The sequence below is a fragment of the Eptatretus burgeri genome, chromosome 2, assembly GCF_056783735.1.
Source record: "Eptatretus burgeri isolate ZD-2024b chromosome 2, Ebu_testis_v1, whole genome shotgun sequence".
NCBI classification, from domain to species: domain Eukaryota; kingdom Metazoa; phylum Chordata; class Myxini; order Myxiniformes; family Myxinidae; genus Eptatretus; species Eptatretus burgeri.
Window position 1 is genome coordinate 129,721,902 of NC_140962.1, and position 20,768 is coordinate 129,742,669.

The 20,768-nt window shown below is 45.0% G+C and overlaps 1 protein-coding gene across 1 annotated transcript in view; it reads left to right on the top strand.

Annotated features, from left to right (window-relative positions):
- Positions 1-20,768, top strand: part of LOC147033110 (casein kinase I) — a 110,889-nt gene that overhangs the window by 47,990 nt on the left and 42,131 nt on the right. The window contains exons 3-6 of the mRNA XM_085871208.1: positions 2,679-2,805; positions 2,906-3,004; positions 11,708-11,847; positions 15,633-15,711. Coding sequence (XP_085727334.1) covers positions 2,679-2,805; positions 2,906-3,004; positions 11,708-11,847; positions 15,633-15,711 — 445 coding nt within the window. The remainder of the gene's footprint in view (positions 1-2,678; positions 2,806-2,905; positions 3,005-11,707; positions 11,848-15,632; positions 15,712-20,768) is intronic.

A 20,768-nucleotide genomic window follows, 5' to 3' on the forward strand; every position in this document is an offset into this window, starting at 1 on the left:
TGGTCAGTCTCCTTTGCCCCACCACCAGCGATAGAATTGCAAGGCCAGCGATGTGTCTGTGGGTGCTGAAACCATGAACCAGCTACCCTAAGTTCACAACTTCTTGCAAAGTCAAGGAACTTAGTGCTATTCTGTTTCACAGTTCCAGACCCATGGGGATCAATACCTGTCTCATAACCATCCCTTTCAGTTCCAGTCGATGCATTGAAATCCCTCAAGACTACAAGAGTATCTCGCCTGGGTCACTCATCAGCAACAGACTCGAGTGCAGCCAAGAATGCCTCCTTCACAGTGAGATCACTCACCTCAGTAAGAGCAGTAAGAAACAGAGACCAGGGAAATGACCTCCAAAGAGTGATAAATCCTCAGTCTCATAATACGCTCGTTGACCGGTGTTTCCTCTCATCTGCATTCGGTGAGTACCTCAATTATCATGGGAGACAGCTTATTGGACACAGCTACAGCAACTCCTTGGGTATGGCAACCACCAGAGTGACCAGACCAGTAGTTGGTGTAACCTCCCGCCATGATCTCACCACTGTCCGGTCTCGGAACCTCAGAGTGCAGGACACCGATTTTCAAACACTGGAACTCAGATAATATCAGAGGCAGGTGATCATCCTCTCTTCGGATAGGACGTTCCACGCACCCACCTGAAGGGACCATGTCAGGAAAACCCAAGAAGACCACCGTCCGGTGGACAACACCTCAGCACCATCCCGACACACACAACTGCCCAGGAAGGGTGCACTGTGCTTTTCCTCCAATCAAAGAGTGGAGGGGGGGGGGTTGGGACTGAAGTTTTTGCCCAAATCATGTCATCCAGTGAGCTGTCCGGGAGGTGCTCCCACGGAATGGGTTTCTAATTCTCTTTGAAATTTGTTTTTTTTATGTGCTTTGTTGAATGAAGTGCTTTATGGTGGCTGGAGTGCAAATCCTGCCACCAATCTCAGAGGGAAAAGGTAAGCCAAGTGCAGGTGGACGGCTGCAGATCCAGTTGGGTACCAGATATGGATGGCCTTTGGCTCACAAGGAACTCCTCCGTGCTTTGACAGGTTTTGTTTTTAATCCTGCTGGGTGTCCGTATCCATACACCCTCCTCATCAGGAAACCTGGTGGTGGAGATGGCTTTGTCACTGACAACCCAACAATGAAACGGGTTTACACGATACCGGGAGCAAGTCACAGATCTGATCTGGCCTGACATGACAATAACTAGTAACCAGAGATAGAAATAAAACACCCCACATGTGAAAGATACGAAGCCGGAATGCATTAATCTCCTGCATCATAAACATTTGTCTCATGTAATGTTGCCTCAACTTCGGCTACCCAAGATAATACATATTCATCGACATCACATAAGGATCTTCATTTTGGGAGCGTGATACACAGCACAATTAATGGCTGCCGAAAGTGAGTCCAAATGCACAGAGAATGAGGGATGGTGGGATGGCTGAGGAGCGGCCGAGTTCAACTCCCAAAGCGGGATTATATCATGAACATGCATATCCTTCTCAAATATGTGACCCCTCCCCGTTTTTACATAACGTTCACAACAATAAAGGGAGACACAGATTGTACTGCATTTCACTCATTATTCCACATCCAGCGACTGCCCTTTCTCCCTTGACCTTGCACTTGAACTCTTCCTCCTTTCCTACCCACCCCCATTGCCAAGCGCTGGAGCCCTTTTCTCCCCCTTGCCAGCCCACCCCACCCCTCAGCCATGCGCACCACTCCTCGCCGGCTGCTGCCCGTGTGCCTCCCCTCACCGGCTGCTGCCCGTGTGCCTCCCCTCGCCGGCTGCTGCCCGTGTTCCTCCCCTCGCCGGCTGCTGCCCGTGTGCCTCCCCTCGCCGGCTGCTGCCCGTGTGCCTCCCCTCGCCGGCTGCTGCCCGTGTGCCTCCCCTCGCCGGCTGCTGCCCGTGTTCCTCCCCTCGCCGGCTGCTGCCCCCGCGCCACCCCCCTCGCCGGCTGCTGCCCGCGCGACACCCCCCTCGCCGGCTGCTGCCCGCGCGACACCCCCCTCGCCGGCTGCTGCCCGCGCGACACCCCTCGCCGGCTGCTGCCCCCGCGCCACCCCCCTCGCCGGCTGCTGCCCCCGCGCCACCCCCCTCGCCGGCTGCTGCCCGCGCGACACCCCCCTCGCCGGCTGCTGCCCGCGCGACACCCCCCTCGCCGGCTGCCGCCCGCGCGCCACCCCCTCGCCGGCTGCTGCCCGCGCGACACCCCCTCGCCGGCTGCTGCCCGCGCGACACCCCCCTCGCCGGCTGCTGCCCGCGCGACACCCCCCTCGCCGGCTGCTGCCCGCGCGACACCCCCCTCGCCGGCTGCTGCCCGCGCGACACCCCCCTCGCCGGCTGCTGCCCGCGCGACACCCCCCTCGCCGGCTGCTGCCCGCGCGACACCCCCCTCGCCAACTGTTGCCTGCACTTAATTCTGAATCCTCCTCATCTTGCAAATGTCATTTCTTCCATTTTCATTCAGCCATTCATTCTTTCCTTCATGAATTTTTGGTCGTCTCCATGTTGTCATTGGAGAATTGAGTTAATGTAATGATTTCCTTTTGTTTCATGCAATCCCATTTCTTTGCTTTCTGCCTCTGCTTTCTACCTCACTCCCTTGCGACTACCCTCCAAGATCTCTATTTGCCCCTCCCTTTTCTTTCCTCATTAGATGGTTTGGGCAAGAGCGTGAATACAACGTCTTAGTCATGGATATTCTGGGTCCAAGCTTGGAAGACCTGTTCAACTTCTGCTCACGGCGCTTTACGATGAAAACAGTACTCATGCTTGCAGATCAGGTGCCACTCTTTGCTGGAACTGCAGTTTGTTTGGCTTCTTGTGTTTATTTTTTCCATATCAGTCCAATCATTGTGCTGTGTTTTGTGACGTCTTCCACAGATGATTAGTCGAATTGAGTACGTCCACAATAAAAACTTCATCCATAGAGACATTAAACCAGACAACTTTCTGATGGGAGTGGGGCGGCACTGCAACAAGGTATACCTTTTGTATTCTTATGCGTGTGTTTATTCTTTGTGTTGTACTGCATTCATATTCTTGCACTTCACTTTCAGTCATTTCAGTGTAGTATACGGTTCGCACACTCCTTGAAACTCCTTGAATTTCCTGAAAAATGAGATTCCATTTTCCAGTACTTGAAAGTCCTGGAAAAAAGAAAAAAACTCCTTGAAACTCTTGGAAACTCCTGTAAAATAAACCTTTTTGTGTGCACTGTCCCTTACATATTTCTATCCTCTTATTTTTTTTTTTTTCTTTTTTTTTTTTTTTTCTTTTTTTGTCAGAAAATAAGCCGTCATCGGTCATTTTGCCACCAAAGAATTGATTCACCTGGATTAGGGTTATGTTCATTGATTCTGTATGCGGTTGTAAAGTGTAGTGAAATATCAACCAATGAAAAGCATTGGAAATATATGCTCTAACAATTCATTGGCTGTTGATCGGTGACGCCGCCATAATCTCCCTGTCAGTAGCATATTCACTTCAATATTGAGTAACTGCATGAACGTCTCTGTGCGGAGAAACTTTTCGGCTGCAGAACGGAGAAGCAAAACGTCCAAAGTTTGTTATTTCAACACCGCGTAGCTCAGCCATCCCAACTCGGGATTGGCTAGAAAGGGTGTCCATCCACAAAGCAAGATGTCATGTGTGCAAAAAAGTTGTAGATATTTCGAACATGGGCGAAAGCACGCTCAAAAGTCATGCCAAGGGAACCAAACACGTGCGCTTGATGCAGCAGACTGCGGCCGATTCCCGTTCGCGAATTAGAGAATTTTTTGGATCGGTGAGCACATCGGCACCAGCAGGTATCGTCATGGATATTTGTTTATGAAATAAACTATTCAGCGTAAAACGCATCTGCCATAATTAGATTTCAATGAACACATCACGAAAAATTCGTTTATAAATTTGACTTTTTGTAACCAAGGGAGATAGACTTCGCACAGCTGAAATAACAGTATAACGGGTTGTCTTCCCTTGAATGATTTTGAATGATGAGTGAAATAATATCCTCATTTCTTGAACACACAAACCGTTCAATTTATTTTAATGGTACAAAACCAATAAATAAAATAAACATTGAATGATAGGAAATTATGATTATAATAAAATATAATATAATTATATTAAATACTTAATTGAAAATTGTAAAATGGTAAATTATTAATAAGGTTATGATAATCACTTTTTTTTTAATCAAAGAAATTGTTTTAAAGTTTATGGCTTTGGAATCAAACTGACTGAGAAAATAAATCGTACTGATATTTAATGAAATTTTTAAAAACAAACAATTGAGGAGCAATTTTAAAGTTGTGGTTTGTTTTTTATATTACTGATGACTGCTGATGTATGTAATAAATTGTGATATGAACGATGTTACAGTGGATCCGCAGATAGAGGTTGATGTAAGACCGGCACCAGCCAGCACAGCAACTACTGCTACACTGAGACCAACAACAATGCAGGACTTTGTCACAAAGGATGAGGTGCTAAAAGCAGAGATTCTTTGGGCTTTACATGTTATAGAGTCCCACCAATCATACAGGTCCTGTCAAGGTATTGGAACACTCTTTCACAGGATGTTCCCAGATAGCGGCATTGCATCACAATTTCAATGTGCAGAAAAGAAGGCTTCCTACTTAAAGGTATTTGGTCTTGCACCGCACTTCAAAGTGCTTCTGAAACAAAAGGTTAACAGCAGTTATGTGTTACTCTTTGATGAGTCCTTGAATAAAAAAATCAGAAGAAGCAGATGAATTTTTACATCCGTATTTGGGCCAATGATGAGGTAAAATCACGATACTTGTACTCAAAGTTTGTCTGCCATTGTACTGCTGATGACATGCTGGAGGAATTTAACACCGTGTTGGAGGGTTTAAATCCACGCAACCTGATACAGATCAGCATGGACGAGCCCAGCGTGAATTGGAAGTTCCATCGCAGCATGCAATCACAAATGGAGACAAATTACGGGAAATCCTTGTTGGGTGTAGGCTCATGTGGACTGCACATCCTCCATGGTGCGTTTCAGACCGGCGTGGAGAAGTCGGAGATAGGAATTTCTTCACTTTTAAGGGCCCTATACACCCTTTTTCATGACTCAGCTGTGCGTAGAGAGGACTATCTTCGTGTCACAGATGGCACCAAGCTACCGCTAAAATTTTGCAAAACAAGATGGTGAGACAACTCACCTTGCGCGCAAAGAGCGATAGAAATATGGGACAGTGTTTGCAAGTATGTTGGAGAAGTGAGAATAGAATCAGTTCCTAACCCCGACAACCAGTCCTTTTCCACTGTGAAAAAAATTGTTCAAACTCCCCTCATGCTGGCAAGATTGAAATTCTTCTTTGCCTTATCCCAGGAAATTTCGCCATTCCTGACAACCTATCAAGATGATTGGCCCTTGTTGCCTTTTATATTTCACTTGATTTGCATGAGTGGATGCTAAGCTTACTTCAGAGATTTGTAAAGCACTCAGTCACAGAACCTCTCACACCTGTAAAGCTGGCGTCATTTGATGTAAGAAAGGATGACAACTACGCCGATCTGTCCAAGATTGACATTGGACTGGCTGCCGACAAAGGTCTGAAAGAAGCTGTTCGCTCCAAGAAAGCATCCGATAGAGCAGTTTTCGAGTTTCGCAATGAATGCAGACGGCTTCTTGTGGAATTGGTGTCAAAGCTGATTGAAAAGGCACCAATCAAATATGCCCTTGCCAGACACTTAGCATGTCTGGACCCAAGACATTTCAATGAAAAGGAAGTAGCCACCCGCTACATGCACAGAACAGTGAGTGCCCTTTGTGACGCCAAGTTGATTACACCAGAAAATGGGGATGAGACTGTCCGCCAGTACTCAAGATATCTGACTGATGCTTCAGTCAAACGCGCACACTTCGATCGAAAGAAAGATCGCCTCGACCATCTGTGGCATGCAGACATTGCAAAAAAGCCGGAGTTCAGTAATCTGTGGGAGGTTGTGAGACAACTTTTGCTACTGTCCCATGGACAGGCTACAGTTGAAAGGAGCTTCTCGATAAACAAAGAAATTGAGGTGGAAAATCTGAGAGACGAGTCCTTAATTGCCCAGAGAGTAATCTGTGATCATCTTCACAATGTCGGAGGGTTGCAGAAGGTTGAACTCGACAAGAAGCTGCTATTGTCTGCAAGTGCTGCACAAAGGAAGTACCAAGATTACTTGGATGAGCAGAAGCGAAATAAACAGCTGGCCTCTGTCTCGGACAGAAAACAAAAGATAGAAGAAGAATTATCGCACTTAAAATCGCGCCAAAAAAGACTCAAAACAGACATTGACTCTATGCAAACAAACGGCGGACGAGTTTTCATTGAGAGCAGAAAGAGAGAGAGAGATTTGTCATTTGTTGGTCAAGCTAACAGTTTGAGAGAGTCCTCCAAAAAGAAAGAAAAAGAATTGATGGAGTTAGAGAAACTTGTGGTAGAAAATGTTAGGCTTCTGAGAAACCTGTAAATGCTTGTGGCACTTACGGATGACATGCTAGTCAGTTCAACAAAGGTGACTTGTTGATAACAAGTGACATTAAATGCAAAAACTTCTGAGAAAGTATGTAAAAAGTATTTTCTTCACAGATTTATTAATATATACATTTTCTTGTCTCGTATGATAAAACAGTTTTGTGTGAAATTGCCTTTAAATATTGCAGCTTAATTGCGGCTTTTAAGATAAGTATGTAAAAGTGTTTTGTTTTTCCAGATTTGTCGTTTTTTAATTAATATATATACGTTTTCATATTTCATGCACTAAAACAGTCTTGTTTTAAGTTTAAGTTTAAAAATTGCCTTTTAAGTTTACATATTGCAGTTCAATCAGGACTTTTAAGATACGTACATGTATCTGTAAATGCTTGTTTATGCGAAAAAGTTGAGAAAGTATGCAAAAGTGTTTTGTTTTGTTAGCAAAGATTTATAGTTATTTCATCAATATTTATGTTTTCATGTTTCATACAGTAAAACAGTATTTGGTGAAATTGCCTTTACTTACATGTATTGCAGTTCATTCATGAAAATAATGAATAAAAAAGACTGATTATAGAATTTTGTGCGTTCCTTCAATCAGTAAATTGTTGAACACAAGGTATAACACAAGCATTATGTTTCCTTGAAAATGACAATTTGTCCTGGAAAAATCTTGGAATTTCATTCAGTCAGGACTGTACAAACCCTGTAGTACTCATTTGTTTTGTTTTTTTCACCTGCTGCAGTTTTGCAATGAGATTAAGAAACATGTTCTTTCTGTGTCTCTCTGTGTCTCTCTGTGTCTCTCTGTGTCTCTCTGTGTCTCTCTGTGTCTCTCTGTGTCTCTCTGTGTCTCTCTGTGTCTCTCTGTGTCTCTCTGTGTCTCTCTCTCTCTCTGTGTCTCTCTCTCTCTCTCTCTCTCTCTGTGTCTCTCTGTGTCTCTCTGTGTCTCTCTCTCTCTCTCTCTCTCCCCGTCTCTCTCCCCGTCTCTCTCGCCGTCTCTCTCCGTCTCTCTCCCGTCTCTCTCCCGTCCCTCTCCCCGTCTCTCTCCCCGTCTCTCTCCCCGTCTCTCTCCCCGTCTCTCTCCCCGTCTCTCTCCCCGTCTCTCTCCCCGTCTCTCTCCCCGTCTCTCTCCCCGTCTCTCTCCCCGTCTCTCTCTCTCTCTCTCTCTCTCTCTCTCTCTCTCTCTCTCTCTCTCTCTCTCTCTCTCTCTCTCTGTGTCTTTCCGTGTCTCTCTGTGTCTCTCCCGTCTCTCTCTCCCCGTCTCTCTCTCTCTCTCTCTCTCTCTCTCTCTCTCTCTCTCTCTCTCTCTCTCTCTCTCTCTCTCTCTCTCTCTCTCTCTCTCTCTCTCTCTCTCTCTCTCTCTCTCTCTCTCTCTCTCTCTCTCTCTCTCTCTCTCTCTCTCTCTCTCTCTCTCTCTCTCTCTCTCTCTCTCTCTCTCTCTCTCTCTCTCTCTCTCTCTCTCTCTCTCTCTCTCTCTCTCTCTCTCTCTCTCTCTCTCTCTCTCTCTCTCTCTCTCTCTCTCTCTCTCTCTCTCTCTCTCTCTCTCTCTCTCATCCATCTTTTCAGTTTTGTCTTGTCTTTAGCTCGCATGTTCTTATCATGTTGTAAATATAAATTAAGGTTTGGGTTGACAATTTACATAGCATTTCATAAGTGGTGTGACGCTCTGCTTAAAGCCTCTTGGGAGGACTTCGCAAATTTTCGGAGTATCATCATGTCTCTCTCTTCAGCAACATTGACGTCTTTACCCAGCTAAAGGCCCAGTCACACCTTGACGTTTTAGCCAGCTTATGCCGATTTTTGGAAAATTTGTCTAAAACGCTGGTACACGTTGAATGCGTTATGGGTAAGTTTTGATAACATTGAGAGCACGCTGAAAAACACTGCCATACGTCGTAGTACGCTGGCTTTAAACGTTGTACTTTTCGGTTGTCCTCAACTTTTCCATGCTTGAAATTTTAAGACTTATGCCAGCGTATGACTCACATGTTCTGCATAACGCTGGCCATAAGTTGTAGGCACGTCACGCGATCGTTGACACACGTCGACACACGTTACTTGTAAGTTACTCATAAGTCGAAACACCTCGAGGTAATGTTTAGCGTACCCGAAACTTATTTCTAACCTATGAGTAATGTGTTGTACTCACGTTTCGCGATCGGTGAAACACATCGACACACGTTACTTGTAAGGTGCTCATAAGTCGAAACGCATCAAGGTAATGGTTAGCGTCAGTGTTCCAAACTCCCTGGTTTTTATTTTATTTTTTTTCTTCCTTCCTTCGGTGTGATGGTGATTTTGACACTTCGATTTCTAGTGCGGTTATAATGTAATATAATTAATAGGCTGCTGCTCAACGATTTAAATCATAACCGCACTGTACACTGAACACCGTCATACCGAAGAAAAAAAAAAAAAACGGGAGTCTGGAACACTGACGCTAACCATTACCTTGACGTGTTTCGACTTATGAGCACCGTACAAGTAACTTTTGTCGATGTGTGTCAACGATCGCATATCGTGCGTACAACTTATTCCCATCACATGCGGAGCGTGTGTCATACGGCAAGTCAGGTCAGGTATGGGAGCATGTGCCAGAACAGCACGTCGCTGCGTCCACTTTCCGCCGGTACTCCAGGGGCCTCCGTCTGGCCAGGCCCATCCCCATCTCCTTGAGATGATGGTCAACCTGTTGCAACCATGAGGCACGTGGTCGACCCACTGGCCTCATCCACTCATGAGACTCCCTCACTGAGAGAATCTGGTGAGCAGGATCAGAGTCAGGAAAACGAGCCACATGTCCATACAGCCGCAACTGACGCTCACGGACTATGCAGGTAACAAATCTCATCCGAGTCTCTCTCAGCAACCGCTCGTTGGACACAAAATCCGACCAGCGATAGCCAAGGATTCTCCGAAGAGACCTGGTACCAAAGGAATTAAGTCTCCGTCTCAGATCCTTGGTCAGAGTCCAAGTCTCGCACCCATAGAGCAAGACTGGAAGTACCAAGGACCTGAAGACTCGGACTTTCGTCCTCCCGCACAGGTACCGGCAGCGCCACACCCCATGATCCAGTGAATCCATGACTCCCCAGGCCTGACCCAGACGTCTATTGACCTCTGACTCGCAGCCAGCAGAGACATGAATATCACTGCCAAGGTAAGTGAATCTCTTCACGACCTCAACATCCTCACCACAAACAGACACAGACAGGACAGCAGCATCCAAGATGTCACCGAAAGCCTGGATCTTAGTTTTGACCCAAGAAACCCGTAATCCCAACGGCTCCGACTCCTCATTCAGCACCTCGAGGGCCCCCAAGAGGATGTCTAAAGTCTCCGCAAAGATGACTGCATCATCTGCAAAGTCAAGGTCCGAGATCTTGACATTCCCAAATGACGCACCGCAACTTGATCTCTCCGACATCCTCCCTAGAATCCAGTCCATACAAGTGCTGAAAAGTGTGGGGGCAAGTACACATCCCTGACGAACCCCAGTAACAACTGGAAATAAGTCAGAGATGGTACCACCACACTTCACAGCACTCTCAGTACCAGAGTAGAGTTCAGACATCAGATCGATCAGTTTTGGTGGCACCCCACGAAGACCAAGAATCCTCCAGAGGACATCCCGATTCACTGAATCGAACGCTTTACAGAGATCAACATAGGCTGCAAGCAGCCCCTGCCGAAACTCTCGTCTGCGTTCGGTGAGGACACGAAGTGCAAGGATACGGTCAATCGTTGACCTCTTTGGTGTAAAGCCTGACTGCTCTGGACGCTGGTGCTCAAGCAGATGGTGGCGAACCCTATCGAGAATTATCCGAGCAAAGACCTTGCCCGGCACTGAGAGCAGCGTCACCCCTCGGTAGTTGTTGCAGTCTTGGCGATCACCCTTCCCTTTCCAGAGAGGGACAACAAGGCCCCTCTTCCAGTCAGTTGGGATGATGCCTGTGTTCCAGGCAGAGCACAAAACTACATGCAACGACACGAGTGCAGCATTTCCACCAGCCTTGAGAAGTTCGGCATGGATGCCACAGATCCCTGGAGCTTTGCAAGCATACGGCAAGTACGTCGTAAAATTTTCAACATGTTTAAAATTACAAGACGTACTCCACTTATTACGACGTATGATCGCGTACTTTAGCGTTCTATTCACGCATACCAAACTTACCCATACCGTATTCGACGTGCGCCAGCGTTTCAGACGCATTTTTCAGAGGTCGGCATAAGCTGGCAAGATCGCCAAGGTGTGACTGCGATGTTGACACTTCCATTTCTGCGGCGGTTATGATTTGAATCGTTGTGCGGCAGCCTTTTCATAACCTATGCACGTCATCGTCGGCGATGCGTGCAGCGCGCTATGCATAAGTTAGACTATCGTTGGGCATAGGTTGTGAAGGCCGACAACAGGTTCAGCATTCGTTGGTATAAGTTGTCTATAACACAACGAAACGTTCAAAGTCCGTTACTAATACATTGTGCATAAGACCAAGTCGTTATGAATACGTCCGAATCTTTTAAAAAAAACATCAAAAGTTCAACGTAAGCCAGCGTTTTACATACATTTTAATACGTTGCCATTGCTGGCTAAAACGTCAAGGTGTGACTGGGCCTTAACACGGAACATTAACCTGTGCAAACAATTGCACAATGATGTATTTTAAGGGGCATAAACAGCTAGCAGGATGGCCGAGAGCTACACACACTTGTCTCTTCGCCGTCTCCCCCGAGTTAGAATCCCGACCCAGCTATAAACTGTGATCCTGATGTTTCACAGGTAGGGTGATTCATCAATGTGTGTGACGTCCCTCGGATGCGTGTCAAACTGGGCGTCCTGACTTCCGGCATTTGTTGGTCGATGTTAAAGATCCCATGGTGTCTTTTGTGAAGTGTAGGCGAGCTATCGCTGGCACCATGGCCAAATTCCTTCCAGAAACAGCAGAGGGCACGACATCACGGGCACAGCCGTGCCCTCAGCCAATAATGCGACGCCGCACCCTTGTGCTGCGTACAAACGAAGAAGGGGCAAAAACAACATTAGCATCTGCAGAGAGGTGTACGTCCAGCTTCTGCATGGATATCACTTTGTTTGAGCACTAACCATAGCAATGTTTCACTTGTCTTTCCTTTGTAATCTGTCTTTTGTCTTTTTATCCTCATGGTTTTGCCTGCACTTCTCCAGCTGTACCTCATTGACTTTGGCCTCGCCAAAAAGTACCGAGATACACGGACAAGACAGCACATTCCCTACCGAGAAGACAAGAATCTCACTGGAACAGCCCGTTATGCCTCAATCAATGCACACCTTGGCATTGAGCAGAGGTAAGCACCGATAGCAAGTCATGTAGTTGCCTTGCAGAGTGCAGAGTGCAGAGTAACTCTTGCCCATTGCAACATAGATTACGTGTTGCTGAGAACGAAACGTTTTCTGCAGGCTTTGCAGCAAAAATCTTTGATTCCCCTGCTTTTCCAATGGTGTAATATCGTAGGAGGTATTGTCTTTGGTTACTAATTCAAGTTCTGTGTTATTACCTAATGTAAACACATGCTTGGTATGATGTGGAGGTGAAAGTTAAGATTGTTTTATCATTTATCTCTATCTTTTGGTTTGTAGTTTTTTTTTTAATACTATTTAATTTGAACATTTGTATATTGTGCACAATTCGTGCGTCATTCGTTAAAAAAAAAAAAAAAATTGTAAACATGCTTGAGGCTTGTGGAAGAGCTGGAGCAAATGGAAGGGGGAAACACAAGCAGCAAAGTACAAGTGAGAGTGAGATCAAGGGGAGGGGGAGAAGGACACATGAGTGTGAACAATCTGCACACAAGCTAAATGAAATGCAACAAGAAGAGGAAGGTGAAGGTGCGGATGAAACAGAAAAGGAATAAACCAACTGATGACTAACAAATGAAAAGGGGTGAGGGAGAGGGTGGGGGGAAAAATCACAATAACCTGGAAAAGGGAGTGCTTGGATCATTTGCGGTACAAGAGATCGTGAGTGGAGATGGGGGGATGATCTGAGGTCGTGGTGAACAGCTGTTTTGAAGCACTGGAGGGTAGAATGAGACTGAACAGACTTGGGAAGTTGGTTCCACAGGTGAAAGAAAAGAGGAACAAATGAGTTGAGGTGAGCAGCAAGCCTGGAATTTGGAAATTTAACAAGAAGAGGGTTACTTGCAGAGAGGACATAGGGTGCAAGACCAAAATGGAAGCGGTAGAATACGGAGAGGTCACCAAGCTGTTGTGTGATGTGAAAGTGACAGGTCTAGACTCGAGATACTCAGCTTCGTCGTGGGAGATCCCAATTATTTTGCGGGCCTTGCTTTCCATGAAATCGAGAAGGGCAAGGTGTGAGGTAGGGGCACCATGCTAAAGGGAGAGCAGTGCTTCATCGAGCTGCGAATGAAGGCATTGTAGCTTGTCAATAGTTCAGACTGGCCAAGGAAAGACCTTGCACGATGAAGGATGCCCAGCCGGAAACTGGCTTTGGAGGCCATCCTGGCAATATGGTCTGCTCAAGAAAGATCATGGTTGATGGTGAGGCCCAAAAGTTTGAGTGACTTATCCTCTTCAAGTGGTTTGTTTTGGAAGTCGATGGGAGGGTTTGTCAGATGGTCCTTTTGGAGAGACAGGGTGAGCGTGTGTCGGATTGGTCAGGGTTGAAAGACATATTCCAAGTGTTGGACCAGCTCCTCATTCTATTAAGGTCTGCAAAGAGGGGAGAGGCTGCTACCGACCCGTGTGAAGGATGAGATTGCGAGTTAAAAGAAGAAATTTACTCGTGCTGTCACTCTGATCTTCTTCTCCTTTGCCCATTTGCTATATTTTTTTTTACTGGAGCGTGGCTCATGGAAGAGCAAGGTGGAACTGACAGTGGGACAAACATCAAGGGAATGAACAAACAGGATAAGAGGAGAGTGAGGAGTTGAGGAAACACTGAAGCCAGCAAGTAAGATTGCTGTGTTAAGAAAGGTAATGCGGGGGTCTTCAAGATAATGGGACACAATTGGGGATGACAATCGCTTTAATTGCATTTCGCTTATGCTAAACATTCACGAAGGAAATATCTATGCTTTTTTTTAAACCCTAGAAGTCATTTCAACAACAATATCAACCCCACCAAGTTACAGACAAAATTTCACAAACGATTTCTCCAGAGCAGGCAACAAACACTATTTTCCTCCTTTCCTTGGTGATGACTCAGCACGAGCTTGTTTAATCCAGCTCCAGGCATTCGGCTGTACTCGGGCTAACGTCAACTAAAAATACATTATTGTTTAATGAACAAGTTGACTTTCTAATTATTGCCATTGCAAACAACAAAAGTTGGATTTGACAGCGAACACCAGAGGATACCTTTTTTGGATGTATGTTTTGAGAGAGGGCCTTTATTTTCATGGATAAATGTTTTTAATGTTCAAACAAAAGAAAATTGAGACAAAGGTGAAAACAACTTGGCACGTTTCACCTCATTGGTAGTGCAGAAGTCAGAACCTTTGGTAAAAGTCAAAAAACCACCTGCAAAACTATTAATTCCTCGGGCTTCTAATGGGCGTGTGGATTTTCGGGTTGTCCACAAGCGTCCGGATGATATCACGGAGACCTAATCACGCAGGTTGATTCTGAGAAGAAGAAAAATGGTGGATTCCCGAGTCTGTCGAAATGAAGAGATTTCTCTGCGCTCACAAACCAGGACCATTATTTGCAGACTCGTGGTTGTGTCGATGCTCTTTCCATTGCCACTCCACACCTGCAAATTGTTGAAAAGGATGGATGCAGCAAGATACTGTCCTTTATCATTCCTTCTCTTTCCAAGCTCTTGATATTCCACGAGCCTTGGCCAACCGCAGAGAGGGTGAGGCCATGTGGGTTCATTCCCAACTTAGGACCATTACCAATCATGGAGGTCGTTGCCGGTGAGGTCACCAAGCGATTAAACATTATGATGAGGGATCTCCGGATGCAGTTCTGCATGGAATGGCTGTGCGGCTGTATTTTCTTTTTTTAAAGTGTATTGTGGATTGAGTGCCTCGCACAAATGCAGCACCTCCATTGGCTAAAAGGCGTTGTATAAATCTAATTATTATCCTCACGCTGTTTGAGAAAAATAAGGGGGGATATTGTAATCGGCCCTGTCTCTGTCTCTCTGTCTGCCACGTCATCTCCAATGTGTGGTTGTATAGAAATTCATCAAATTTAGTAGTGATGATCACAAAATGGTACGAAGGTGTAAGCACAGGATCATTTTTGGCCCCGCTCCCTCGGGCAGGGTCAAAAAGTCAAATACCAAAAAATACAATGACAACCACGTTTTTAAACTTTGTTTTTTTCATGAAAATGTATATGCAATCAACATTGGGGGACGCATGAAATACTTAGTGGTTTTCTGGACATTACTTCCAAAGTCATGCCCCAGGGGATGGAGACTTTGGGTCACAGGGGTCAAAACGGAAGAAATAATTTAACAATAAATTTGATATTGGGCCATTCCTGGTGGTACATTTTGCCATCTTTCAACATTGCTTTCAGTGGGAAGCGTGGAGATTTGCGATGGCGTGCCATCAACTTCGCTCTAGTTATTCTTAGTCAGGTCAGGTCAGGTATGGGAGCATGCGCCGGAGCAGTGCGTCGCTGCGGCCATTCAGCGTCCGTCGCTTATTCAGGTGCTCAGGTCAAAATGTCTATGCCTTTGTAAAGATAGTCTTGAATAATTGAGATACGTCTGTGCCTTGTTTCGAAAAACAAAAGGAATTGTATTCCATCCTTTGTTGAGCAAAAGTGATGTTGTTGTCTTTGGGTAGATTTTGATTCGCTAAATCGGATACAATTTAAAACCATCATCGTTGTTTTCCCATGAGATGGTTAATCCACACTTGTGCAAATTAATATAATTAATATCTAAATGGTACAGAGTCGATCAAGTATAATCTGCATTTTCATTCTGTGAATGCCTTTTATGTTAAAATTAAAAAAATTAAAAAATTCGGGACTAACTGCACTGAGTTTTAAACATGGCCTCAGTTTGTGACTTAAACAAACCTCTTTCTCTCTTTCTCTCTTTCTCTCTTTCTCTCTTTCCATCAACCTTTTTCACCTTGTTCTTTAGCCGGAGAGACGACATGGAGTCTCTGGGTTATGTGCTCATGTACTTCAACCGCACGAGTCTACCCTGGCAGGGGCTCAAGGTAAAACTGTTTTCCTTATCCCAAGGGTGGGGGTGGGGTGGGGGGGGATGAGGCATCAATGTGTGTGACATCTATTAAAAGGGTGTTAAACAGGACGACCCGCCTGTCAGTGGACGTGAAATAACCTACGGTGTCTTTTGTGACGAGTACATGAGTTATTGCCGCCACCTTGAATAAGTTATAAATTCATACCAGGAGGGGAAAAAAATGAGGAGGGAGTGTAGAAAATGGAAAGATTGTGGAGAAAGACAAAGAAAAGAACAAATATTGGAGTAAAGGGAAGTACATAGGGAGGGTGGGGGGAGGGCTCGCGTTAATGTATCACAATGGGGAAGGGTAGGGATATCACAAATAGCACCAATTATACTTTTATAAATGCGTATAATACCACAGTCTGAGTTGTTTTGCTTGAGCCAAAATTGTGCAAGATACAAAATTTGCAACTTTGCTTAATTGTACCCTTCATCTTCATCATCATCATGCAGCACAAGGCTGTGAAAGCTGGCTGAGGGTGCAGCTCTGCTGCTGATGCAATGCCCTCTTCTGGTTAGGGCAGGAATTTGGAATTCGTTCAGGACGCCGGTAATAGCTTGCCTACTCTTCGTGAAGGACACCATGGGACCTTTAATGTCAGCAGACAGGACGTCCAGTTTAATGTCCATCCGAGGGATGGCACAAACATTGATGAATCGCCCTGCCTGCGAAACACCGGAATGACCATTAATTTATAGCTGTATCGAGACTCGAACCCAAGCTGGATAGCTTGGAGGCAAGTGTGTGTATATCTAGGCCATCCTGTCAGCCATATTGTGTCATTAACAACATAATTAAACTGTATAAGTATATGTGGAAGAATTATGCACCCAGACCAGGAATCGAACCCGGAAGGAGAGGCCGTCGCTGCTCCTATGGTTGGCAGTGAGTGTCCCAGAAGCAGTGGGGGAAAGACAGTGTCATTTCTATGGGTCGCCCAGGTAGCTCAGATGGCAGAGCACTGGTACGGTTCACCAGAGGACCTGGGTTTGATTCCCGGTCTGGGTGCATAATTTTTCCACATATACTTATAATATTTGTTTCCTGTTCATTTATAATTGTATTTAAACTCAACAAAATCCACATACCGTATTTTCATGCAAATAATCTGCGTGACGGCACGTGACATAACCGTCGGGGGAAAAGTTACTGTAAATTATCAAGGAGATGCAAAAAGTTGGTTTTTCTTCTTTTTTTTTGTAAGTTTAATTGTAATATCTATAATTACAGTTCTTTCATATATTTTACAAACACTGCATGTGTATCTAATTCCAAAGCTACCTTATTTACGATATCGGTACATCGTCTTTCATAAAGACTGCATCTTCTGTTTAACATGAGGTATGTAAAATGTCATACATGAGAAATGTATGTCCAAGCGTTACGGAGTGCTACAGGGAGGGAGGAGGGGTGTTTCCAGTGCTGTTATGTAATGCTACATCAATCGATGACAACTTTGTTCCAGGCACCCTTTATTTAAAGAGTCAAGTATTCAATACATTAAAGACGAGCCTACCCGTCGCTCCGCTGGTGGATAGTCGTCTCGTTTGCCAAATTTAGCAGTGCATGGAGTGCTTTTACTCCTTTTCCACGAGAAATGTCTCACACATGATGACGGGTTTGACAGGCCTCTCCATTGGGGGGGGGGGGGTAGGAGGGGAGAAAGGAAGAGCACAAATTTACCCATGCAAAGAGAGTGCAACCTCAGTGTTGCCCAGGTAAAAAAGGAAATTGTAATACCCTCTGCCCCCACCACAAGGTGGCACAAAATGGTACACATTTACAGGGAGAACTTACACCCCCCCCCACACCCCCACGTCTTCCCATGGAACTGGCGACTGAAGAAAAAGTGACGTCACTTCCCTGAGAGGACGATATATTTTGTATATCCATGTCCTTTAAATTGTATGACTTTTACCTCTGCCGACCGAAGGTGGACGAAGATTATGTTTTCACCCTGTCTGTCTGTCTGTCTGTCTGTCTGTCTGTCTGTCTGTCGATGCAGGATATCTCAAAAAGTTGTAGACAGATTCTGCCGAAACTTAGTGGACAGGTTGGGTGTGTGACGAGGACAAATTGAATTGAATTTGGTGAAGATCTGAAGCTGGATCCGGGTACGATAATTTTTTTTAATTTTTCGTGATTCTTCACCATTGAAAGAGAGAGGGCCAAAAATGATACATGGAGTGATATTTCAAAAAGTTGTGGATGGATTATGACAAAACTTGGTGGATTAGTTGGGTAGGTGATAAGAACAAGCCGATCCTATCCTGGTTCAGGTCCGGATCAAGATCCGGCCTCTCATTGGGATGCAAAACATGAACTGTTCAGCCTGGTGGAGTTATGCGCTCGACAGTGTGTCCTTCTCGTATTAAAACGTCTTTTTGTATCGCCAAGATCTGTACAATATAAAATGTAAAATAATGAAATGTAAATTGCAAACGTCCAAAATGGATCTTGTTGGTGCAGTTTTGATGACTATTCCATCATTGCTTTTTCCACAGACACTTAATCTAATTTGCAAATTAAAGTGATTGAACATATTTAGAAAATATTACATCAGTCCGAGCGATTTGTCCGATGTCATTTTAGGGATTCCGGCTGCCGCCTGATCTTATTGACGGTGCACTGTACCGCCTTTACTTTTTTTAATATATTTTGTAGTAACTGAAAAGAAAACAATGGGATAAATAGCATACCGGGAATAAGGTAGGAAATAGGGGGAGATGGGGTGTCTTCATCGAGTGTTGCGTAATATTTTTAGAGGTGTCTGTTGGAGCGTTACAGGGTGTCAGATTTGGGCAAAAATTGTTTTGTAATTTTTGAAAGACCCCTTGACAACAAGGCCGTGTTGGCTGCTGGAGATATGGATATTTCATATCTCCCGGTCACGTGGAGAGGAAAGCTGGCGTGTTGGTTATACCCGCCTGAAATTTTCGTGGAGTATTTTTTTTTTCCCAAGGAGCAGGGGTAATTTGCAGGAAAATACAGTAGTCGGTAGTCAGGCAGCTTAAGAAAATTACGTGGACATCACATAAAATAAAAAGTACCAATTTTTGGTTTTGTTCAATGCTTGTTGCGGTCTTCCGATTTGACTTTCTGCTCGGAACCTTCAAATCTGAGACTTTAAGGCAACAAAATAACATATTTTGTGTTTTTGGCCATTTTCAAGCTTAAAAATGACATACATTTTGAGTTTTGTCTTGTACTAGTAGTTCATTTAGACATAATGGACAATCCTGTTTCTGGGGGGTACATAACGTTAAATTCTCCTTGCACGGTATATAAAATGCTTTGATTTCAAACATGACATTCCTCTCTGTATTCAGTAGTTCCACAGATATTGACATTTCAAGAGCTGTTCAGAAAGTTGGTTTGTCACATTTGCAGCCGCAAAGTTCAGGACTTCTCCAGCCAGTCCTTTTGCTTACACATGCCACCGCAGCAACTCGTGCTCTTGCAATCACACTTGACTCGCTTGTTGCATGCTTTTGAGGCCATGGGTAGGAAGTTGGCGTTGTCCATAGAGGAAGCCAAGCTTGGCTGTTGGTGTCCAATATCCATCCCCATCACTCAGAAGTGGGCGTTCATTGCTGGGCCTAATCACTTGTGGTCCAGATTCCTGCCTGATCGGCAACATGCTTTGAGTGCTGCAACAAAGCGACTTGGGTTGGAGGAATGTTTTCCATCGATTTGTTCTTCAGGCAGAACATCTTTCTCTGCTTCATGAACATCGTCCAGGTGACTAGTCTTGTCATTCATAGAGGACAACTGCATTGTGTTCCAAGAGTTTTTAATGGCTAGCGTCAACTTGAAGCTGAGTGTGTGGATTCAGGGCCATGATGATGAAAGATTTAGTGACGTCACGGTCGGACTTCCATACCTGCCATGCCATCTTCTCCCCCTTCCTGAAAAAAATTGACCCAGGATTGCAGCCTGTGAAACTGTGGTAGATAGGCGGCAAGGCAAGAGATTTGACTTCTACAAGAGCTTGGCAGATCGCATTGATATGGTAATAAGTGAAATTCCTCCCTGTTCCAAAAGTTACCCATACATGTGCAGCTGGACACATGGTGATCAGGTGGAAGAATTTGCCAGTCAAGATGACGACAACATCGGTATACCCAGTACGCACCAAGCATGTCGTATCACCATTCATTAATGCATTTTTCAGATGAATTGGTATTCTGGTGTCTGCTTCCTCATATTTGCATGCATTGATTAGTTCCTTTACGAACTGAACTTTGACCGAGTGTTGTGACGACTGCTTTGTTTGGGGGCAAGTTCATGCTTGCAATATTGTTGGAGATTAATGCAAAGAGTTCCTGCTTGTTCGTTGGGTCACACAAAGTCTTGCCAGTTTCCAGGGACCTTGGTCTTACCAGCCACCTTCCTGCAAATGCCTTTACCTCTTGCTTTCCTTTTGGACTATTTGATTCTGCGAGTGAGGAAAGTGTTCCTGACAACGTCAACCTCTTTTTAAATTCTCCAATTGCTTCACAACGTAGGGAAGAAATACATCAGTAACATATTCATCTAATGTTGTGATGTTACAAGTGGGTGGGAGATGCACCATCTTGGATATTGATATCAAAGGAAGTTGGAGGTTCCATTTGAGTGTCCTGTTCCAGACAGGTAAGATCAGACTTTTCCTTCGGCATAGCTTTCCCCTGTCTGATGTGGGGTGTTGATGATTCTCATGTTTGAAAAATGTGTCCATGTTTCCTTCTCTGTGCCGCATCACAATGTATAAATGAGAAAAGAGGGCCACATCAGTCTTTAGCATTGAGATCTGCTCTGCCTGCCTGGTCTTGACCTTGGGTGTTGGACACCTGAAGAGTCGTAGTGAGTTATTGTTGTATATATTAGGCAGCCTTATGATGGTGCTTTAAAATAAATAAATAAACCAATGTCACCGGCAGGGTGACCCGTATCTTGCCAAAAGGTGACCACGTGTGACTTCTTTAAGGTCACACTGAGATGAACGGAGCTGCTATCCACCAGGAGCGACTCCTTGAGGAATA